The sequence below is a fragment of the Octopus bimaculoides genome, chromosome 2 (genome assembly GCF_001194135.2).
Source record: "Octopus bimaculoides isolate UCB-OBI-ISO-001 chromosome 2, ASM119413v2, whole genome shotgun sequence".
Taxonomy (NCBI): domain Eukaryota; kingdom Metazoa; phylum Mollusca; class Cephalopoda; order Octopoda; family Octopodidae; genus Octopus; species Octopus bimaculoides.
In genome coordinates this window covers 121,508,214-121,524,426 of record NC_068982.1, presented here as the reverse complement: position 1 = coordinate 121,524,426, position 16,213 = coordinate 121,508,214, and the positions used below count along the sequence as shown (strand labels likewise).

At 35.3% G+C, this 16,213-nt stretch overlaps 1 protein-coding gene across 3 annotated transcripts in view; it reads left to right on the top strand.

Moving 5' to 3' along the window:
- Positions 1–16,213, top strand: part of LOC106876557 (sodium/hydrogen exchanger 9B2) — a 74,027-nt gene that overhangs the window by 50,204 nt on the left and 7,610 nt on the right. For all 3 annotated transcript variants that reach the window (XM_014925153.2, XM_052965556.1, XM_014925154.2), the window contains 4 exons: positions 879–985; positions 11,545–11,706; positions 12,812–12,929; positions 14,636–14,772. In XM_014925153.2, coding sequence (XP_014780639.1) covers positions 879–985; positions 11,545–11,706; positions 12,812–12,929; positions 14,636–14,772 — 524 coding nt within the window. The remainder of the gene's footprint in view (positions 1–878; positions 986–11,544; positions 11,707–12,811; positions 12,930–14,635; positions 14,773–16,213) is intronic.

Genomic DNA, 16,213 nt, shown 5'->3' with positions numbered 1-16,213 from the left:
ATATATATAAAGGAGACCACTAGGTGGACTGTTAATGTGCTAGAAGAAGATCACATGTAATGCATGGGGAACAACTAGTATGCGATTCTGGGAATTATATTTATTTGGCAGTCCATACTGATGAGAAACAGATATTTTCTGAATCTCCTTGATTCATTTAATGTGCTTGTTCCCTGGTATTAAATTGATATTAATTAATATCCAATTTTTTACCCTACTGTTTTAATTTATATATATATATATATATTTATTTATATGTCCCACCCATACTAGCATGGAAGGTGAGCATTAAATGCTGATGATGATAATGATGACATATGGAGAAAAAGGCTTATTCTCATGCAAGAAAGGATATAGGAGAGTTAGTTTTGGGTACCTGAGTCTATAGCTTTGAATTTTTTTAACAAATTTAATAAAATATCAGACCAGTTTCAACATTTAAAGGTTCAAGAAAAGATTCAGAAAAACAAATGTTCATACAAATTCCAACATTCAATAAATTTCATATATATATACATAGATAGATAGATATGCATACACAAGTGTGTGTGTGTGTGTGTGTGCACGCGCGCGCGTGTGTGCATAGATGTTAACTGGATAATTATACACATTGTGTAGTAGATAAACTTTGTAAATAAGGAGACTGAACAAGTAATATTTGTTAATCAATTGTCCTGTCTATAATGACAATTCCAGTAAATATACAGAAATAGATTCATAAAAGAATGTGCTAAATGTGAACAAATTTATTTCTTAATAATATTTCAAAAGGCCAATCTTATTTATTGGTACTGTTGATGAAGTTATAGATATTTTAATTAAAGTTTTAATCATGTTTAACCTGTGAAAACTAATTTTCTTTTACTCTCCCTTCTAAGAAAATAATGCGGCAAACATCATTCTGAAATTATTGGAACCATTTGGAGAAATTCTTGTTGGAGTTATTGTAGGAATTCTTCTGTGCTATATTCCACCTGAAGATTTTGTAAGTTACCAACAATCAATGATTTGAAACAAAATTCCTTGTAACATAAAACCATTTTTAACTGCTTTCTTCATTTATGAAACTTACTTGATTACATTAAACTGAAGAAGCCTCTTTGTAGTTGATCCATTAGTTAGAAACAAGCAGTGACATTATGTAATATCACATATCTGTCTAGAAACCATGCCAAATCAGACTGGAGTCTGGTGCAGCCCCTCAGCTTACCAGCCCTGGTAAAACCCTCTAACCCATGCCAGCATGGACAACAGATGTTAAATGATGATGATGATGACAAACAACATATGTATGTATGTATGTATGTATGTATGTATGTATGTATGTATGCAAACAAATAGATAGATTGATAGATACATTGATAGAATGGCAAACAGACAGACAGACAGACAGACAGACAGATAATTTATCCTATATCATCACACTGTCTTACTATTAAAACCCAGCTATCAATTTCAGCCATGAACTTCTATTATTATGTAAATGAAGAGTCTCTAGACATTCTCATCTACATATTTAATAAGTACAGTAGCTCTATGTTACAAATATGTGACATTTTGGGAAAGGACGGTAAGCACATTCAGTATATTGTTGAACAACAATGAGAGTAATTGATCCAATACTCATTCTAAACTGTTCACAAGTCTTCCATGGAGGACCAATTTCACAATGGGACTACATGTATATGGGATATAACAGTATATTTGTTGTTATTGTCGTTGTTGTTGTTGTAGTTGCCTCAATAAAGTTCACTGTTGCAATTCCTGTTGAAGATATTTGCTTCTTTCCTGGGATTGTTTCATAATTCTAGTATATCTAAATAAAGAGGATTTGCTGTACTGTAGAAGAGATGTGGGACATGTAGAGTATCATTGTAATCTTGACATATGTTGGTGATTTCTGGATCTCTTCAACTTTGATTAATATTTAGCAGAGACCAGAAACTGGAGAGAAATTTTGCTAGTGTACACCTTGTTTTCTATGGTTGGCATTCTTCATTTTTGTTTATGAACTGTTCTGATGATAATTAGCTATTATGTAGTATTGTACTATTCTAGGCTGGTAACCTAAATCACATTTTCCAACACCTAACAGTGAAGTATTTTTTTTTTGTCATCTCCTGTCTTTAGGTATGAGTTTTTCATTGAATTTAATGAATAGAGTTGACAACTTTTTTTTAAAATTTGAAATTAAAGATGAGAGATGATGTGAATGACTTCTGCTACGATATTGAACGAGATATTATGAAGGGCAGCAAATATGAGTGTTACTGCACTTTCAGCATTTTTGGTTCCAAATTTTGGCACAGGGTCATTAATTTCGAAGAAGGTTTCAGTCAATTATATTGACTCCAGAGCTCAACCGGTACTTATTTTATTGACCCCAAAATGATGAAAGGCAAAGTTGACTTTAGCAGAATTTGAACTCAGACCATAAAGACATGAAATGCCACAAAGCATTTTGCCCAACTTGCTAATATAAAATTCAAGCTCAGCAGATGTTGAACCTGGAGTCTGCTTATCTACTATCAGGCATGTTATCCTTCTCACTAACAGCTCATTAATTTTTTTTTTGTTCATATTAGAGATGGTCTCCAGCTACTATTTTCCTGAAAGCTGAGGTTACAAAAATGAACTGCATTTTGTAAGTCATGCATTTGCTTTTATTATGTATCCTTCCTGGGCATGCATAATTGAGAATTGGTTAACTGATTAGTTTGCAGATTGTTGTAATAGTAAATTCATTCTGTCCACCAATACTGTCAATCAGTGATTTAAAAAATTTGGATTAATTCAGTGAAGAAGTGAAAATTAGGTTGAGTATGATTCCCTGTATCTTGAGATATTACTCTAGGAACACGGGCTTGGGTTTAGGACTGAACAAAGCCACTGTCTATTTAGGTACTGAGAGTTGCAATGCTTTCCTTGCAAGAAATGCCAGTAAGGTTGATAGATAGGTATTTATTTAATTTATTGGTGACCAAATTTGATTTAAACCCCAAACTACAAATTGCTTATTGAATTTGTCCACCAACTTTTGTGGATTAGAAATGGATTTTTTGCTGAATTTAATGACAATATTCAGAAAGTAGTTGCTCTGTTTGTTCAATGTTTTCATTGTTTTTTCCAGCTTCTCAGTTTTGTGCAAAAATTGAAACACTAAATACATTCTAGCAATTGCATGGATTTGATTGTTTTATTATTTGGAAGATTTGCATGGTTGTGTGGCAAGAAGTTTACTTTTCAATCATATGATACCAAGTTCAATCCCACTGTGTGACACCTTGGGTGTCCTCTACACTAGCCCTGGTTCAACCAAACTTAGTGAAAACTTTTTGTGTGTGCCTGTGTGTGTATGTGTGTGTGTGTGTGTGTGTGTGTGTGTGTGTGTGTGTGTGTGTATGCATGCATTTGTGTGTGTATGTATGTGTGTCACTGTCCCTTTCTCTTGACATTATGTGTCAGTTGTAAATGAATGTCTCTGTCATGTAAGTAGTGTCCTTCATTTCCAATCTGCTGTGAAAACATGTCAGATCATGGGGAAATATTACCTTACATAGAAACAAGTGAGGGTTGGCAACAGGAAGAGCATCTGGCTCTAAAAAAATATGCTTCAAAGAAATTCCATCCAACCCATGTGAGCATGGAAAAGTGGACATTAAAACAATTGATTCTTCTAATTTGTGGAGATTTAGAATATGTATGTCTCAACTGACCATGTTCTTTAAGAACGACCTCAGCCTCCTTTATTATGTAAAGTCTGCTTTTGGGTTTGCATCCTGCTGGAATATTCTTCATTGTTTTAAAGACAATTTTGCATAATTTATTCAGAACCCATGTTGTATCGACACTGTATTAGTAATTATAGTTCATTAGTAAACTAAGCAGATTCTTTGAAAAGCTAATCAATCTGAAAATACAGCAGTTAATTTGTTGCTGTTGTTGTTGTTGTTGTTGATGTTATTATTACTGTTGCTAATGTTACCACTGTAGTTGTTGCTAACTGTTGTTGTGACTATTGTTATTTCCATTACTTCATCTCACACATATATGCAAGAACACAAACACATGCATATGGACTTATACTAACAAACAAACTCATTCAAACAAACTCACATGTGCATAAACACATGCATGCACACACCTTCTTACACACATACTCATGCACATGAACACATATACATATATATACACACATTCATGTACAAACACATACACACCTCTAAACATATATACAAGTACAAACATATACACACTTCCATGTGCATACACACATACGCATATGCATGGAGACATACACACATCTTCAAACACATACATGCATACATACATACATACATACATACATGCATGCATACATACATACATACATACATACATACATACATACATACATATGCAGATAGATATACATACATACATATGCATACATACATACATACATACATACATACATACATATATACATACATACATACATATATACATACATACATATATACATACATACATACATATATACATACATACATATATACATACATACATATACAGATAGATACACATGTATAGTCACACAGACGTATATACACACATGCTTATGGCTGTCCCTCAAAATTGATGATCAGCTTCTTCAATTATGGATTGTTTGATGGCTGTGGTTTTTAAAGATCAGCAACAATGGAAGATACAGCTCTATGCATAACTGGAGAATTGCAGCCATTGCCACCATCTATGTTACACCTACTGTGTCTCTTCATAAATGATGTTGCAGTATTTCAGTATCACATATATATGTGATCCCTAATGCCATGATCCACATTACAGAATTTATTTACATAATAAAGCCTTATAGAAGTGTTTGGACTGCATTTCTCAGTATCATTACTTTCACAGTGAAGGAGATGGATTCACTGAAAAGGGAGACAACTGGTACTGTACCTCCTAACTACTGGGAAAGCAGTCTGTCAGAAACTTACTGAAAACTGATCCTCATAGCTTTTATTCCCTTATCCTTTGTTTTCCTAGATTCATGTATAAGGCAACAGTGCATAGCAGGTAGCTCATTGTGGCTAAAGAACCCTATCTTTCCCTCTCTAGAATAGATAGAAGTTCTAACAAGAAGTAGGGGGGGCCTATCATTCCAAAAGTGCTCCTAAAGTAAACTCTTTTACTATCTCAAAGTATTTCTAAGCATGGATGTATGGTTCAGAAATTCACTTTGCAACCATGTGGCTCTTTGGTTCAGTCCCACAATGCTGCACCTTGAGCAAATCTCTTCAACTATAGTGCCATACAGACCAATACCTTGTGAGTGAATTTGGTGGACAAAAATGGTGTAAAAGCTCATCATCAGACAGAGTGTGTGTGTGTGTGTGTGTGTGTGTGTGTGTGTGTGTTTGTGTTTATGTCTGTGTTTGACCCTTGCTTTGCTTGACAACTGGTGTTGGTTTGTTTATGACTCTAAAACATAGCAGTTCAGCAAAACAGAATGATAGAATAAGTGCTAGACATAAAAAGAAATACTGGGGTTGATATCTGCTCAACTAAAACATTCCAAAATGATGCCCCAGTATGACCGCTGTCTACTGACTGAAACAAGGAAAAGAAGATAAAATTAAAGATAGTTACTGACCCTTTGTTGGGTTATCCAGTCTTTTGAAAGATTTTGTTTTTGTCTTACTGAATTTCCAGCAACTCCCCACCACAACCCATTTCAGCAACCAAGCTCTGTGAGATACTCATTCAGTTGTTGACAATCAACAATGAAGCAGGTTGTATTGGATTACATTTTACCAGCAGCATTCGATGTGACATTTATTTCATACATATAAATAGAAACATCCATTGAAGAAATTTAAACCAACAGCTTCCTCTCTTTAACAAAGCTTCTCTTTTTACTTTCATCTTCATCATATCTTGATCAGAATATTTTTAGATGTTAAAGCAGATGTTAAATGCAGAGAGACTGCTAAGGTCATAGAGGCTGACCACCTCTTTCCATCTAAAGGAGATTCTCTACATAGTTGTTGCATCTGACAGAAATAGAAGCTAACTCTCCCTTACATCACTTACTACTCTTTTAAAAATGATGATCATCTAAGATTACTTATATAAGGTTCTGTTAGATATGATGAAATCTGAAAAAAAGGAAACACGGGATGGATACTCTTTACTCTTACTCTTTTACTTGTTTCAGTCATTTGACTGTGGCCATGCTGGAGCACCACCTTTAGTCAAGCAAATCAACCCCAAGACTTATTCTTTGTAAGCCTAGTACTTATTCTATCAGTCTCTTTTGCCGAACCGCTAAGTTACGGGGACGTAAACACACTAGCATCAGTTGTCAAGTGATGGTGGGGCGGAAAAACACACATACATATATATATATATACACATATACACGACGGGCTTCTTTCAGTTTCCATCTACCAAATCCACTCGCAAGGCTTTGGTCGGCCTGAGGCTATAGTAGAAGACACTTGCCCAAGGTGCCATGCAGTGGGACTGAACCCGGAACCATGTGGTTGGTAAGCAAGCTACTTACCACACAGCCACTTCTGCGCCTGCCGGACATTTTTTTTTTATCATATATCTTCTCATTCAGAGCCAGCCTGGCACTATACAACAACAACTACTACATCTTATAATCATATGCCAATGAAGACTAAGTGGTCACTTGACCTGCTAGACAAAGTAGCAAAATCACTCTTGAAATGCATGCTACAAACTTAAATAAGCAAAGAACACATTAGATAATGTAATCCTAGATATCCTTAAAACAAAGCAGAGTAGTCATGGCTGGAAGGCCTTTGACAATAGGCTTACTGAACCAGGGTGACTTGGGGTTAAACAACAACATCTTTCACAATAATTATTCCTAACAAGTATTATGTCCCAAAATTTAGTATTGCTTTTAGCATTTGACTGCTACTTATTTTAATGAAGGACAAAAATCAAAGTGGGTCCCATAATGGAATTTGATCTTAGAAAGTAAAAGAGAACATGACCATAATACCATAAGGTAGTCTTCTTCCTTCATAGTAGTAGTAGTAGTAGTAGTACTAGTAGTAGTAGTAGTAGTAGTAGTAGCAGCAGCAGCAGCAGCAGCAACAACAGTAGTAATAGCAGCAGCAGTAACAGCAGTGATTGGTGGTGGTGGTGGTGGTGGTGGCATGGCGGTGGCGCAGAGGCAGCGGTGGAGGCAGCGGCACCAGCAGCAGCAGCAGCAGCAGTAGTAGTAGTAGTAGTAGTAGTAGTAGTAGTAGTAGTAGTGGTGGTGGTGGTGGTGGTGGTAGCGGAAAGAGATGGAGAAAATATAAATCAATGGTAGAAAATGTAGAAAGAGTTCAGTGGTGTATGTGGGTGGGTGTATGCATATGTGTGTGCATATGTGAGTGTGCATAATGTGTGTGTGTTTATATGTGCATTGGGAAAGACAGTGAGATAAAATGACACGAAAAGCGACTGGAATGGAATAAAACCAGGAAATTCATATTGTAGAATTTAGGTGAAATTATTTTGAGAGAGAATTTTTTTTTTCTTTTTTCTTCTCCAAGATACTGCAACAGTGAAAATAAATCAATAATCTTAGATGACAGTGAATGAGATTCAGGGATTTCTTCGACAGATTATCACAAGATTCTCTTCTCTTATTAAATCTGCTGCAGGTTTTTATTTCCATCTTACCATATCTGATAGAGAAAAGTATCAAGTGAGGTAAGAAAATTATTGAATTGCTGGAGCTATGGCTTCTAAAGTAGGTGGTTCTTATTGGTTATAGAAGAGATTAACTTGGGGGTACACTAAAATCTAACAGAGGTGTTGCTAAGGAAAGGCATTAGCTTTGCATTGAGAAACTTTACTGTACAAGTTATTAGTTAATCACAATAAGACTTTACTCAATTTAGAGATTTTTTTTCTAAAGCTAGTAACACTGGATATAGTTCATCAGTTTTATTAAATTAATTAAACATTTGCATAGTAAGAAGATACTAAATGTGCTAGGTGTTGGAATGATGCTAAATGACTATCACATTGTAAAAATCTAGAATCACATGGTGACATCAATTGTATAATCACACTTCAGAAAGCTAGCATCACAGATTTAAGTTCCGTAATTCTGTTAAATTTATTAAACTAATTAAGAAGTTGTAATTTTATTCTGAATATGTAGTTTTTTGTCTTCTATAATTGTAAAATTATATATATTGTCTTATGATCTTCCATAGTGATAAAGTGGTGGAGTTGTAGCAGGATATTATGGAGCGAGAGACAAAATGTTGAACAGTTTTTCCTTTGCATTTACCTTTAATTCTGAATTCAAATCACATCAGAGTTTAACATTTCTTTTCATCATCATCAATCTAATAACAATAAGTGTGATTAGATTAATACAAGTCATACTATTAGGGTCCTTTTCAATCAACTAAATCATCTCTCTCCTATACATTTGTCACAGCATGCTGATGCGAACATTTGTAATTTTCTACAGAGATATGTGAATTGTTGTACTGAATAACCTTTTAAGGGAGTATTGGGTGATTGGAAGCTGAACAGGAATGGCAAAATAGGAAACAGTAGGCAAGAGAACTGTGGAAGGGAATTGTGCCATGTAAAGTGATTTTTGGATCACTTTATAGGGAACATTAATCATCATCATCATCGTTTAATGTCCGCTTTCCATGCTAGCATGGATTGGACGATTTGACTGAGGACTGGTGAACCAGATGGCTACGCCAGGCTCCAATCTGATTTGGCAGAGTTTCTACAGTTGGATGCCCAGGGTACATTAATCAGGGATCATAAGAAAAAGGGTTCTTAGAGCCAATGATGCAATTGTTTAGAATGGGTGTATGATTTTATTAGAAATATTGAGATATTCTTCAGAATATATTGATTAAATCGGTACAGTCATAATGGGAACCTGTATCTACTGATTGTAGATACTGATTGCTGGATATAGTAACTAAGTGTGGTGGTTCACTATAGTAGTTCAGTGTAGCGGTTTAGTATAGACATTTGTTTTAATAGATTTAGTGAAGTACTTTAAAAGTCAACAACTTTCATTGAGTAGAGGTAAGCTGTTAGTGAGATGATCTGAATTTCATCTACTATAACCAAAAACAAAGAATTAGTTTATGAATCAGTGGTGGTGTCAACAGATTAGTGAAGGTTGACTAACGGATCAGATGTAGTAAACTGATAATATTGCATGATGTAAGTGAAGACTGGATGATAAGATCAGCTAGGGCGGTAGAAAGCTGTGGTAAACTTAAGGTAATTTTGTTGGATATAACAAGAGATATGATAAAATAACTAGGGTTGATTAAAGATGAAGTAAGTTATATATTGCTCACCGAAGGTGAAGTGAGATAGCTAAAATTGACCAAAGATAAGCTAAGTTCACCCAAATGAGGTGATTTAACTAGACTGGCCATGGATGAAGTGAGTTACAAAGATTGACCGAAAAGGAAGTAAGTTATCCTATACAGAGCAAATTAAAGTGGTCAAATAATTGGGAAAATGCTCAAGAATTTGATTTCATATTTAAAGTATATGAGGATCAATGAGTAGAAAAATTTTTTAAGATTTTTATTTAAACTATATAAACAAGTTGATGATGATGATGATGATGATGATGATGATGATGATGATGATGGTGGTGGTGGGGATAATGATGATTGTTAGTAGTACTAGTAGTAGTGATGGTCATGATGATGGTACATCTTTGAGTGTCCTTCTGTCAAATAGATTTTTTGTCAGCCAGAAGAAATAATGTCATTAAAAACAATACTGTCATTAAAAGAAATAAAGATTTTTGATATCTTACATCTTATTGATATCTTATAGAGAAGAGGAAAAAAAATGAAATTTCATGACGTTCGTGCTTTTTCAAAGATCATTAATAAAGTAACTGGAGTGAAATAACTAAACAGGAATCAGAAACATCACGTATGACTAACTCAATCACTCAAACCAAAACGGTTGCTCCTGGGCCTTCACTCATCTAACTAAATATATAAAAGAGTTGTAATTACAAAACATTCAGTTGATTGACAGAAGAGCAAAAATCTGTGTAAAATCCAAATACAAAAGATATTTATTAATGTTTAATCTCTGAAGGTTGAGATGATGGACAAAGCTGAGTAAGGCTGTGTGTATAGATAAAGGAAGGATGAGGAAACCAGGATTAAATGCGATGGTTTATTCAACCCATTAAAAAGCATTGACACAGCAAAGCTGTTGAGATACATCTTGAAGGAATGATCAGAATATATACACAATGGTTTAACATGCAGTTGGTACATAATGATGATGTATGCAATGTAGAATAGGAAGAACAAATACGAGGCATGACTTCTGCTGGAAGACAGGAACAAACATACTTGTCAAAGGATAGCTGAGGCTGCCTGTAGAATAAAACTTGCTCTCAGCCAAAGATCCAAACTCCATTGTGCAAACCCACCTCAATGAAGAAATAAAAGAAAAAAGCTTCCTGATATAGGTGATGGTAGGCTCTCAGTGGACAGACATGAATTTCCTGCACTCAACTGGTCTGTCACAATGGGATAGACAGCCTATGTAAAGCTAGAAGGATTTAACCATCTTGTGATGAGCCAAAATGTGGCTACTTAAAGAGCCAAACGGTGAACATGCTTCTGTTATAAATCATTGACAAAAAATGCTGTTCTTGTAATGATGACAGCAAAAAAGATATTTTCACCTAATGAGTTAATTTGTGCGAGTCACTGCATAATGTGTGTGTCAGCAATGATAGTAGATTATTGAAGTTGTTGAATTCCATGGCCAAAGTGGGTGGCATAAGTTCCTGCAACAATTTGCTTTTGCTATGTTACAACCACTTGTCAATTACCAGGCAAACCATTTATATAAATACAATGATCTGTCAAAGAAAAGAAATATTGTGAATGACATTACTTGTTTCAGTCATTAATCTGTGGCCATGCTGGGGCACTGCCTTGAAGAATTTTTAGTCGAATGAATCAACCCCCAGGCTATGGGGATGTAAACACACCAAGACAAGTTGTTAAGCAGCAGTGGAGTCAAACACTGACACCAACATGTACACACACACATACACACACACACATGTATAATGGGCTTCTTTTCAGTTTTCAACTACTAAATCCACTCACAATGCTTTGGTTGGCCTGAGGCTATAGTAGAAGACACTTGCCCAAGGTGCCATACAGTGGGACTGAACCTAGAACCATGTGGTTGGGAAGCAAGCTTCTTACCACAAAGCTATGCCTGTGCCTATGTTATTTATCCTCAAATGTTTCAGTTGTTTACATCAACTGTGAGCCCAGCAAGTTCTTAATGTGTTTACTAGTGATCTGGATGGTTAGTTGCTTGCTGACATCATCAGTCCCCAACTAGTTACTATTGGGTGTTCACAAATATTTACTTGCTTGAACACAGCAATTTGGGGTTTTATTTCTAGGCAATGAGTTGGAATTTGGGACTCTGCCAATACTCTTACTACAAGCTTATATTTAAAAGGATAACTTCTACTTCCAGGTTCACAATTTATTCTTCCGTTGTGTCTTTCTGGTTGGTTCCAGTGCTTTGGTATTGTTCACCCTTTCTGCCGTTCACCAGACATTTGTTGGTCACCTTGCTGTCCTCGTTCTCAGCTATGTAGCAGCCTGGGGGTGGAAGAAAGGACTTAAGACCAATCAGGTATGTAATCTCTTCTGTGCTTTTTGGTACAGAGAGCTATCTTTGATTACTTTGGTATTGAATGTATTTACTATTGGTTTGGAAGTAAAGGGTAAAGGGTAAAAACCCCCTTCTGTCATGAACGATCATAGGATTGCACCTAGAAAGTTCCCCTCCAAGGCACAAATCCAGGTTGTTTATGGAAGACCAGCAGTCACCCATGCATAGCAGTCTCCCCTCTCTTCACTACCGATGTTATCCAAAGGCACCAGCGACGTCGCAACACATTTCTACAGCTGAGTGAATTGGAGCAACATGGAATAAAGTGTTTTGCTCAAGAACACAACACACAGCCCAGTCTGGGAATTGAACTCACCACCTCATGATTGTGAGTCCAATGCTTTAACCACTGAGTCATGCACCTTGTTTCAGGATTACATAGTTACTAATGGGTTAGAGTTGTATTCACTATTATATGGAAGATATGTTGTCACTAACATTATAATAAGCATGTTTCTATATTTGTGTTGAGAGTATATATTTACCAGGCTTTGTATTGGAAGTATATATTCACCAATGTGCAAGAGGTATGCATTTACTAATGCACTGTAGAAACATATTCCCTAGTTTGTTCAATGTGTGTGTTCACTATTGTCGTGGAGGCATGAATTCGCCATTGTACTGAAGGTAAATATTTAACAAATGTATCTCAATTGCAAATTTATTGGAGACAAAATACTATAAAACTGATTAAGAGTGTGAGTACCTCAATACATTCACTTTTAATATACAATAGTGGTACTCTGGTATATTCACAGTACTGTCACCAGCAAAATCAATTTGAAGTTCAAGAGGCCCTGCAGTGGGCTTGAACCCCAGACCTCGGGGTTTTGAAGCAAACTTTTTAATCGTGCAGTCATGCCTGTGCCTATATTTTATCTTCATTTATTTACATCCAGTTTTTGTTGTTCTTCTTTGGGTTTTTTTTTTGTAATGGCTTTGTTAATGGCGGGAGTGCAGTGCCCTTTTAATACTCCTCTGTGACAGATGAGAGGAAGGGAGGAAATAATTTTCCCTTTAAGTCTCTGTTAATTCTATGTTGTTAAAATGGATTATTTTGTTGCAGATGCTCTTGCATAAAGTGGATGCCATACTGAATACACTCTGGCTATTTTGTCAGACACTGCTGTTTGGCCTCATGGGCTGTGATGTCAACTTATCTGTGATCAATGCCAGAATACTTGGTAAATTTAATTTCTTTATTGTATTTATTTGGTCTGATCTATGACTGAAAATTTGGTTCTCTTAACCTCTGAACTATGTTTTATCTATTTTTGACCTACTGTATTTACATGTGCACAATGTGAAAAACTTAATGCAAAACATCTAAAAAATGTTACTGAGTTTTAAATACAGTCTGGAGAGTTATCTTATATCTGCATTGTACTTAAGTGAATATAGTATCTTTATCTTTCTCAGGCTGATGCATTTGTCTATTATTGTCTATTATGTACACCATAGTCATCATAGTCTCTTAATTTTTGTTTGAATAATAGCACCCTTTAGTAATTATTGTGAATAATATTTACCTCTGGTAACTCTGTATTAGTACTGACTTCCTTAAGTCATTAACCATGGGTAACGTTTACCTTTGATTACTTAATGTGTTGGCAATCACTATCTCTCTTCCTTATGCACATGGATACTACCTACTGTTTCTCATCATCGTGGGTAACATCCACATATAGTCAACACATATGTAAACCTCTAGTGTGTACAAATGTTTGTTTATTTGTGTATGTGGTTGCAGTCTTTCCTGTCATAAGTGATGTCACAAAAATGGCTGCACCACAGGTCTATCTCAGCCAAGATTCACAAAAATTCATGAGCCAGGATCCATGAATCAATCAATCTCAATGAAGAAAACTTTCCGTTCTTAAAATATCTATAATGAATGTATGTAGCATATAAATGACTGCAGAAGAAAAATATTATTTATTGAAATGGCCTTTTATTTACATTGCAACAAAGTAACATACAACTTCTTCAAGCTGATGTCATGCATTGATAATTTGCAGTTCTGCTGTCCATTCTGTAGATGGTTAACTTCATCTTTTGTTGACTGCTGACTGCCAGGAGGATGGATGAAAGAAGGAGAGAGAAAGAGCAAAATAATTTAGACAAGTAGTGAGGGTGAAAGTTATGCAGTCAGATGGAGACAAACCATACCTGAAGTGCTCTTCTAGTGAGGGGCCAAGTGAAAGAAGAAGAATCAATTTTGGGTTCTGTATTCATATTTTTTAAAACTGAATTAGGTCAGGCTAGACAAAGTATTTCTCTTCTCTTCCTGAACCCCATTTAATCTAAGAATGTTAACTTAAACAATAGAACTTAACTAAGTGTGGCAGTTAACTCTCAAATATTTCTCAGAGAAAAATCTGAGAACAATGGGGAAGGAATTGGTAGAAAAATTTAGATTCAATTTCGAATCCTGACTTAGAATCTAGGAAGTTATTTGTTACATGTCATAACTGAGAACTATGATTCATGTATGATGAAGCATCTTACTAACATCTTTCATGCATTAATGAAAAAAAATGACTAACTAACCTTTGATGTAGTTGAACAACCTATTCCAACTGGTTGGGCTACACAGTTGAGGTACTATTCATCCTTTCAATTGCTGGATTGTGGCTTGCAAAACTTCTATTCAGGCCATTTTCCTTTGCCACCATCTCATCCTTGCCTGCCAATTCATGAAAAGGTTACCTATTTACAGTTGAGTGGACTGGAGCCACATGAATTGAAATATTTTGCTTAAGAACACAACACACAACTGATCTGGGAATTGAAACCATGGTCTCACAATCGTGAGTGCAACACTTAACAACTAGGGTACATGCTTTGACAATTAAAGAAATAACAGTTAATATCTTTGTTCTTCTTGTAGGTTTTGTATTTGTATGTTTGTTCACTGGTCTCTTAGTGCGGTTTGTGATATCGTATGTTGTGATGGTTAGGACTCAGATCACCAAGAGGGAACGGGTCTACTGCAGTTTGGCTTTGCTACCAAAAGCTGAAAGTCAGGTACTCTTTACATTTCCATAGATATATTCAGAGAAAATGCATCAGCATTGTGTGTGTGTGTGTGTACGTGCATGCATGCGTGCATACGTGTGTGTGTGTGTGTGTGTGCGTATGTGTGTGTGTGTGTGTGTGCACATGTGTGACTGAGTGTATGCTTTCCTTGGCTTGATGTGCACACAGTGATTGTAAATAATGTGTGACTGTTCTCACAAATTGTGTTATATGCGTGTAGTTTGGGTCATTTGTTGCTTAACAGACTGAAGCATCTTTACCTTGCTTGGAAACAGGTGAAGGTTGGTGACAGAATAGGTATCCAGCTGCAGAAAATTCTGCCTCATTGGAATCATGTCTCCCACACCAGCATAGAAAAGTAGACTTTGAAATAAGGATGATAGTGGTAATGATGATGATGGTGATGATGATGATGACAATGATCATGGGGATATATGCACATACACACAAACACACAAACATTTATATATACATAAACATACATACATATGTACATAAACATACATATATATGTACATATATCATCATCATCAACATCATTTAATGTTCGCTTTCTATGCTGACGTAGGTTGGATGGCTTGACAGGAGCTAGTAAGGCTAAGGGCTGCAGATTCCATTGTCTGTTCTGGCATGGTCCCTCACAGCTGGATGCCCTTCCTAACACCAACTACTTTACAAAGTGTACTAGGTGCATTTTATGTGGCACCAGCACAAGTGCTTTTCACATAGCACCAGCACTAATGCTTTTACATGGCACCAGCACCATATATATATATATGTATATACACACACACACACACACATATACATATATATACACACACACATGCCTATATGTACATTTGTATGTGCATACATACATACTATGCAACATTCCTAGCTACTTCATTCTGCTTGCTTTGCAGCAAGTCTTGCAACATGCATCACACTCTTTTGTTGATGCTTAAAATTAAATTTGAATAACAGAATTTTGATTCTTAGTTAGAAACCTGCTTCCACTTTATAGAAAAAAATTCAAAGAATAAAAAGTGAAAGAGACATACATATATATATAGATAAATTTGCATGTAAACTTAAATGCTTTTAAACATTTATATCTACACACATGTACAAATATACATATATAGGCATATATAAAATATGTACATTTATAAAATATACATAGATATAAAACATATGTAGACACAAATATACACAGAGATCTTCATAAATATATACACACACACATATATAGAAATATACACAGATATATACACATGCACACACACATATATAGAAATATACACAGATATATACACATACACACACACATATATAGAAATATACACAGATATATACACATACACACGCACATTTGTATGTATGTTGTGTGTATATATATATATATATATATATATATATATATATATATATATATATATATATATAT